Here is an 8,879-nt window from a genome sequence, read left to right as displayed (position 1 = left end):
TATGAACAAACTAATGGTGCCAGTTTGTATCACATTCAGAAAGAAATAAATGATTTGTCTGAGGGAATCCTTGACATCAACAACTATGACACTAAATTGAAGAAGCTTTTATAAAGAATTGAACACTTTAAGTAAGAAAATACAATACAATGGTCGTTGTACATGCAGGCCAAGGAGAAAATACACAAAGCCGAACAGGATCACTACAACATTTTAAGTTTTTAGCCACCCCTACAAAGTGTTGCCTAAAGTATCAAAAACGGTGGCATTTGATCAAAGGCCACATTTTTCGACATTAAGCAACGTTTTTTGGGGGTGGCCTAAAGTACCGTAACCTTTTCCCTAAGGCCACACTTTTAAAGTGTTGATTTAAAAGCCACGCTTTAAAAGTGTGGCCGATAAGGTACAAAAGTGACGCTTGAAGTACCTCATATGGCAACGTTTTCCATGGCCTAAAGCTACACTTTTGAAGTGTAGCTTTGTTACCTTATAGGCCACACTTTTGGAGCGTGGCTTGTAAAGCAAAAATTTTGAAGCATCGTTTTTGTCATTTTACATGCCACTTTACTACTCTCTATGGCCACATTTTGAAGTGTGGCAATTGTCAATTTTTTTTTCAAAATATTTATGAGCAAACTAATAATAATTTCATATGCTTGCAATAAATCTCAAAAAAGAAACATATTTTCTGTATATCCATACTAATAAAGTAATGTTCCAATATACACACAAGCCAGCAACTCTACAAAAATAAATGCATTCATGTAGTCTTATGACTAATAAATATCACATGTTTCAAAAAGTCTTCATCATTCACTTCAAAAAATCAAATTGAGTATTAGCTACCATTTCCAATTGCATCACCTGCATTTTCCTACACATTCAAAATTATAGTAAATATTAGAAAGAAACCAATATATTAGTATGCACTGGTTAAAGCAATATTCGACTTAGTAGGAACTTATAAAAATATGACAAAAACTACAATGTAAACGGACAACTTTATTTTTTGGGTTAAGATATCCATTTCATTACTAAAATAAGTAGATGTGATTACAAGTAGCTTCATTTACAAACTTCTTTAACTATGTATGGTGTTTATGAAGTCAAATGCATTACTAACAACATCAACATCTTCAACGGGAAAAGACATAAATCAAACTTGCAAAAGAGCCCATAACAGAGAAAGGAATTAATTCTTTAAATGATCCTCTAAGTTATGAAAATAACCCACTAAAGTCACTTTTAAATTTTTCTTACCTATAAATTCATCTATCTATAGATTTGTATCTTAGAAACTAAATAGGGGACTTTACATAACTGTCACAGTTTAAAAGAAATATAACAAATTTTTAGCATTAAATTCAATATTACAGATATGGCAGGAAAATATTTATNTCAGTTCTTCTAGCCTCCTAAGAACCGCAGAATCAGCATCCGGCCCACCCCGTTCCGGCTGTACTGGGGTTGGATTGATGATTGCAGCTGCACGGGGCTCCTGGACCCGGCTCTGGAGCTGAGCTATAGCCGATTGCTGGGCTTGCAGCATGTCAAAAATCATTTTAAGGTTGATAGTCTCTTCGCCGACTGCCTGGGCCCTCGAATCGTCCTCTCCCTGGACGCTATGCGATGATCCGGAGGCCTGATCAGTGTTGAGCGCCATCCGGGAACCGGCATCTATCGGGTTTTCGAGCCCGGGCATTCCATTGTTTCCCGTCTGCTGTTCAAGTTCGTTGTTAACTGATTGTGCCATTCTATGAGTTGGTAATTTGAATGTAAGATGGACTCTTTTGCAAAGAACCAGCGTATTGTGATGCGTCAAGAAAGAGTATCAAAGAGCTCACCAATATCCTTAGCCCCACGGTGGGCGCCAAACTGTTTACCCTCGAATCCGGATAACAATTGAATTTATATGGGGTTTTAAGGATCCGTGAACTAAAAGATACAAAAGGTTTTTAGGTTAAGGAAAATAAAGATAAAGACTCAACAATTGCTGTTAAAGTAAATAATCGCAGAATATAATATTGCTTAGAACAATTGTGCTTGATGATCCACAAGAATTTAGAGAGATACCCATTTATACATTCTGATTAAGGGTAAAAATAAGGTAGGTAAATTGATTACATCGTGGATCCCTGTAATTACGCCTTAATGGCCTGAAGTGGTTGAGAAAATCACGTTTGGGCGAGATATCCGGCGACGCTTGGTTATCCGTTACGAGCCCGGCTTCCGACCTTGTGTGTTTCTCCATCCGGTGGTGATTCCTTTCGAGCTCTGTAACGGTCTCGAAATGACTCGACCTCGGTTGTAGACGTGGCCGTCGTTCTACCTTGCATCCAGGTCGGGTTCGATGGCCCCGACTTGCTCCGGACCGGATCCAACCCGGTCGGGCTCAAAAAAAAAGGTATCACCCAATACACATTTAAACTTATCTTTTAAAAGAAGAAGAAAAAAAAAACTAACTGGTAGGATTAGATTCGACTCCAGTTCAATTGATTTTAGAAAAAAATCATTGAACGCTTCTAGTCCTAAGACTTAGCCAAATATGGTTGTGTACAAAAGAGAATTTTTTGCTAGGGGTAAATTCTCCAAGTCAATTTACTTCTCTACAGAGTAAAAAGACAGTGGCCATTATCTCGCGATATTTTTAACTAAATAACTCCTCCTACGAGACGACAGTGGCCATTATATCGCGATATTTTTAACTAAATAACTCCTCCCTACGAGAGGATAGATTTTTAACAATTACTATCTCTGCTTCTGTTCTCTTTCTCCTCTTTCTCTCACATTTGTTCAGAAGAAATGGTGTAATTTTGCTTTATAGAAGGTTTAGGTTAAAGATTGGTTGCGGCGACGGCGGCGGTAACGGTGAAGAAGAAGAACAGAGACAAAATGGACGGGCAAGTAACTTTGACTAAACATCTAGCTTGAGGTGTAAATGCATGGAATTGAAGTGAATTGGGAACAGAGACTTGTTGAAACTGAAAAGGCCGTAAATGTAAGTGCTTTTAAGCGATACTGCGAGTCATTAATGTGTCGAAGAGTAGGCTTTTTTGGTTATAGGATTTGATTGAAGAGGGAATTGATGAAGCTGTGTTATATTTACACTCTCTGTCTAAATGAAGGCACTGTCTGCAGTTGTTGAGGCTTTAATTGTTTGCTTCCGAGTTAATTGTTCCAAACAACTTGCGTACAAGACATGCTTTGGATCAGCTTTTTCTCGCAATAATTTCTCTCTTTGTAAATTTAAGTATAATACATTTGCTTTTTCTGTGGTCTCCATTTTTACTTTCCGTAAATGAGGTTGTGTTCTTATCCAGTTTTTCTTAATTACCGCATTTAAGTAGTGATAGGCACACATCGTCATAGGCGCACAGGAATTAATTCTGAAACTGCGATTCTCTGATCATCAAAAAATACAAAAGAGGATTTGCATCAAACAAATTAATTTAATTGTAAAAAAAAAAAAGTTATAGTAATGTGTTCTTTTATTGTTGAAATGTGTAAAGTTTATATAAAAAGCACATTAGATGTATTTACTAGGTGGGTGTAAACATTGAGCCAGAATACTTTTTGGTGTAGGTTTATTTCTGTAATTATCTTCTTTTGCTTGAATTTGTTCCTGACATGTATTATTTTTGGTACGTAGAAGCTGCTGAAGAAGTAGGAGTTGTTTCAATATTGGCATTTGTAGGTATTACCAAAAGAAATCATCTATAAGAAGGAAGTAGCTTTTGTAGTGAAATGGAGGAGGCGATAGAGAGGTGTGTGGACTCTCAGCTATGGCATGCCTGTGCAGGAAGCATGGTGCAAATTCCTCCATTAAACTCCAAGGTTTTTTATTTCCCACAAGGCCATGCTGAGCATACATTTACAGATGTTGATTTCACTGCTCTGCCGAGAATTCCTGCTATGATTCTATGCAGGGTCGATGCTGTAAAATTCTTAGCTGATCCTGAAACCGATGAGATTTATGCCAAGATTAGGCTTATTCCGGTTGAAAACAAGGACCATGACTTTGAAAATGACACTGTTTTAGGAAGCAGTGTGGTTGAAACAACTGAGAAGCCTAGTTCGTTCGCCAAGACATTGACTCAATCGGATGCAAATAACGGGGGTGGTTTTTCAGTGCCTAGATACTGTGCAGAGACAATTTTCCCGAGGTTGGATTTTACAGCTGATCCTCCTGTCCAGACTGTGATCGCTAAGGATGTTCATGGTGCAATCTGGAAGTTCAGGCACATCTATAGGGGCACACCACGGAGGCATTTGTTGACAACTGGTTGGAGTTCATTTGTGAATCAGAAGAAGCTGGTTTCAGGGGACTCTGTTGTGTTTCTGAGGGCAGAAAATGGTGATCTTTGTGTTGGAATTCGCAGGGTAAAGCGGGATGGTATTGGTGGGATGGAAACCCAGTCAGGGTGGAACTCTGCTGCTGGCAATTATGGTGGATTTTATGCATTTCTGAAGGAAGACGAGAACAATATAATGAGAAGTGGTAGTAACGGGAATCTGAATTCTTCTGGTGGGAGATTTAGAGATAAGGGACAAGTGAGCCCTGAATCAGTTGTTAAGGCTGCATATCTTGCTGCTAGTAGCCAGCCTTTTGAAATTGTTTATTACCCTCGTGCAAGTTCTCCTGAATTTTGTGTTAGGGCGTCTTCTGTGAATGCTGCAATGAACGTTCAATGGTGCTCAGGGATGAGGTTCAAAATGGCTTTTGAAACCGAGGATTCTTCTCGGATCAGCTGGTTCACGGGAAGTATATCATTGGTTCAGGTTGCTGACCCCATCCGCTGGCCTCATTCACCTTGGCGGCTTCTTCAGGTAATTCAGCCACTTTCAGTTTTCTATCTGGACCAATACATAACTGTTTATTAATGTCAATTTGCCATTATTCTATATTAATATTCCTACTTAACAATGGGATGGAAGAAGTAATTTTGTGTGTATAATGGTTAAGCCGTTAAGCAACCAATGAAAACATAATGGTAATGCTATGATCGTTCTGTATGCTGAGCAGTACGATTAAAACATTCCGTTCCCTGCTAGGTGTTACGATTATTTTCTGTCCTTTTCCCCATTTCTCCAATTCCTGGGTGGGAGATTGTTGGAGATCTACACAAGACATGTTATATAGTAGCAGCACGAGAAAATTGACAGAAGTGCCAACTATGACATGTAAAAGTGGTTGCTGCATTCCTTTCATCTCTTAGTAGTGAGTTCCAGGTTTATCATATTCTATTGGGACTACTTTAGATGTATGAAATTATTTCTGTAATTGTATTGAATGTTCTGTAATCGAATTTGAAGTGCTTTTGTATCTCCAGTTAACATTTAGTTGTAGTTGATTGGTTTATAAAATTCTTTTGTTATATACTGCAGGTGACATGGGATGAACCAGATTTACTGCAAAATGTAAAAAAAGTCAGCCCATGGCTTGTCAAATTGGTCTCTAATATGCCCGTCATTCACTTATCACCGCCAAGGAAAAAGCTGTGTTTACCGCAAGATTTTGCACTCGACAGTCAATTTCCATTACCTTCATTTTGGGGCAACCCCCTCAGGTCCAGCAGTCCTTTTTGTTGTGTATCTGACAACATCACTGCAGGCATACAGGGAGCCAGGCATGCTCAGTTTGGAGTACCTTTATTGGATCTCCAACTTAGCAAAAAATTGCAGTCGGGACTGCTACCACTCGATGCTGATTCTAGAATTCCTAATAAGGTCCAAAAAGAGAGGAATGAAAATATATCTTGCTTGCTTACCATGGGTAGTTCTAGTCAGAAAGCCGATAATTTGAAAACACCTCGGTTTTTACTCTTTGGCCAACCGATTCTCACAGAGCAGCAAATGTCAGCTGAACTTGGCATGAGTAGTGGTCAGTGCAAAGTATTCCTAGATACGGAGGATGTAGGACATGGCCTTGATATCTCAGTTTTAGGATCATACGAAGAGCTGTATAAAAGACTTGCAGACATGTTTGGGATAGAAAGATTAGATATGATGACACGTCTACTCTATATAGATGCAACAGGTGCATCTAGACAAATTGGAGATGAACCATTCAGGTGCTTCCACTACTTTCTATTCTTGAATTTATTCAGTAAAAAGTTCTTATCCTCGGGCTTGTAATGCAGTGACTTGGTGAAGACTGCAAAAAGACTGACAATTCTGAACAACAGTGCTGCAAGGTAATAATTGAATACTTCCTTTAGCGACTCTTGTCTTTGTATCAAACCACCACCAGAACTAAATCATTCTACCTTGAAAGGTTTGTAGATAATCTCGAGAATAATTGTGCAGTTTTCTCTACTAGGGGGAATTCGGATTAATGCCTAAAACCGTGTATTTCAGGAAATGGCTCACTCATCTGCCAACTGCTGAAGGTTGTCTAGATTCTTCAAACCAGGCAGGATCCCTTAGCATCTTTGCGTAAATTACCTTTTATTATCTCTGCTTGTTTCCAAGAAATCATAGACACTAGTAATGTAACATGGATATGTTTTAAGGATGTCTCCGTTTTCTTTATGTTTGAAATAATGTAACAAAGTTCTTGCTAAGCTGTAACCACATGCTTGAAAGTGGTATTATCAAAGACAACAAAATTTATTCATGTGAGGACTGTTATATGTATTTCTTCCACATCACTATTCTTGTCTTCTGATGATATGCTTGCCATTACCAATTTTAAATAACAAAACAGACTGGGAATCTAGAGCTTTCTTCTGCTTTGCATGATGCTGATCGGTGAGTGGTGTCATTTATCTGGATGGTCAAATGTGGTAGAAAACATGCCACAAGAATTCAACGGCAATGCTTAATGTGTCGTGTACTGTGTATTCTTGCTGCAATATTCCGGTGGAACTGCAATCCATATATATGAAACTCGAAATTGTGTTGTCCCCAAGTTTCAATATTTCCATTGTCATCTTCTGTTGATTATAGTAAACTGCCAAAGCAAGTTCTAGTTAGGTTCCTTGCATCAAATTGCCCAGTAAGGCGAAAACATAAAGGAAATGGATTGACATACAGGATTATTCGCCTCTGATCCATTTTGGGGCAACCTCTTTCTGGAAATACTCGCTTCGTCTCAAATTATCTGTTGCAGTTTCTAAAAATTCTTATCTCAAATTATTTGTCATTTTAGAAGTTCAAGATAATTAATTATTTTTTGTAGTAATTGTTCTCGAAGAAGGAGATGGTACTTGAATAGAATAAATATTCAATGAAGATAGATTATATCTTAGGACATAGATAAGGGTAAAACAGATAAAAGTTCCATCTAAATAATATTTCTTAAGGGCCGCGTAAAGAAGGGGAGCCTTGGGGTAACTAGTAAAGTTGTTGTCATGTGACCAGGAGGTCACAGGTTGAGCCGTGAAAATAGTCTCTTGTAGAAATGCAGCGTAAGATTGCGTACAATAGACTTGGGGTCCGGCCCCCGAGCACAGCTAGAACTTAGTGCACCGGATTGTCCTTTTAAGTGGTCGTATAAAAGAGAAATAGACAAATAATTTGGGATGGAGGGAGTATATTTTAGCAATTTAATTTTGTGAGGCCAGCAGCATCCAGCAAGAATAATTTTGTTTCCACTCAGTTTTGTTTTTTGGTAGAGAATATAGAAGAGAGAAGAGGAGGTCGACCAAGGGCATTATTGTCATTTCACAAAAAATAACTGCATTGTTTGCTTGTACAGTAGGCTCAAAAGCTTGGTTGTAGCCTATGAGTTCCTAATGACCGAAAAAAAACAAAAAAAAGACGTGGCCCTAAGCTATTGAATTCTTCAGGTTGACCCCATTTCCCATTCAATCTTAACTTGCTTTTTTGAATAAGTAGGGGGACTTTACATAACTGTCACAGTTTAAAAGAAATATAACAAATTTTTAGCATTAAATTCAATATTACAGATATGGCAGGAAAATATTTATATTTGTAGCACACAGTTCCATTAAAATAGAAATATTAACTATTAATCCCTAAACATAAGAAATTTGAATGGAAAGTTAATAATTATTTGTACAAAAATCATGTCTTTTTCTCTCTCTTTATCTATTAGCTTTCCTTCTTTTTCTTCATCTTCTTAGTTTTGTTTTCTACCGTAAGCCAATATATTTTTTAAATTTGTTCCATTCATTTTATTTTTAGTTATCTTTCTTAAGTTTTTCTCTTACTTCTTTCTTCCTTTCTTAATATAAAGCTCTTATTTCGATAATAATATACGTTAATATATACAATACATATATATAAAAATATACTTTGAATTAACACATATAAAATATACAAAACAAATACATAAAAAAATACATCTTCAATTAAGATGACACTTAGACATGTGAAATATACATAAAAATATATATCTTAAATTTAATTAAAATAATATATATATATATATATATATATATATATATATATATATATAATGACACTTGCCATATAAAATATAATATACATTAAAAATACCGCTTAAAATAAGATAGCACTTCACAAATAAATATACAAAAAATATATACATAAATATACATTTTGAATTAAAGTGATACCTGATATACAGAGTATAAAAGATGTATAAATCAATACATCTTGATTTAGGTGGCATTGAGATATGCAGCAGCTTTTCAAAATATGGAGTGAAGAAGATGAATGTTGTAAAGAGAAAATGAAGATGGACAAAAAAAAAAAAGTACTTCCCGTGATTAGTGAGTGAGTTAACTTATTAGATGTTGAGCTTAATTTTTATAATATGCCATTAACGAAAAAAAAGTGCTCTTTATGGAATAAACAATAAATGGTGCTATTTTTATAAATAATAGTTAAAAAAGGATTATGCATGTAAAAAACTCTAACTATAACTAGTATTACATTTTCGTTTGTTTGAA

The 8,879-nt window shown here is 36.4% G+C and overlaps 1 protein-coding gene across 3 annotated transcripts; it reads left to right on the top strand.

Moving 5' to 3' along the window:
• Nucleotides 2,737–6,645, top strand: LOC109227081 (auxin response factor 10-like). 3 transcript variants are annotated; one of them, XM_019392084.1, is made up of 5 exons: nt 2,737–2,998; nt 3,695–4,827; nt 5,386–6,071; nt 6,141–6,194; nt 6,358–6,645. In XM_019392084.1, the coding sequence occupies exons 2-5, from the start codon at nt 3,745–3,747 to the stop codon at nt 6,437–6,439; spliced, it is 1,905 nt and encodes a 634-aa protein (XP_019247629.1). In that variant the 5' UTR covers nt 2,737–2,998; nt 3,695–3,744; the 3' UTR covers nt 6,440–6,645. The 3 variants fall into 3 exon arrangements, with proteins under 3 accessions (XP_019247629.1, XP_019247628.1, XP_019247626.1); XM_019392083.1 differs by having other exon boundaries at nt 3,653–4,827; XM_019392081.1 differs by having other exon boundaries at nt 3,650–4,827.

Source organism: Nicotiana attenuata, chromosome 6, assembly GCF_001879085.1.
Source record: "Nicotiana attenuata strain UT chromosome 6, NIATTr2, whole genome shotgun sequence".
Lineage (NCBI taxonomy): Eukaryota > Viridiplantae > Streptophyta > Magnoliopsida > Solanales > Solanaceae > Nicotiana > Nicotiana attenuata.
This window is presented reverse-complemented; position numbering and strand designations above follow the sequence as displayed.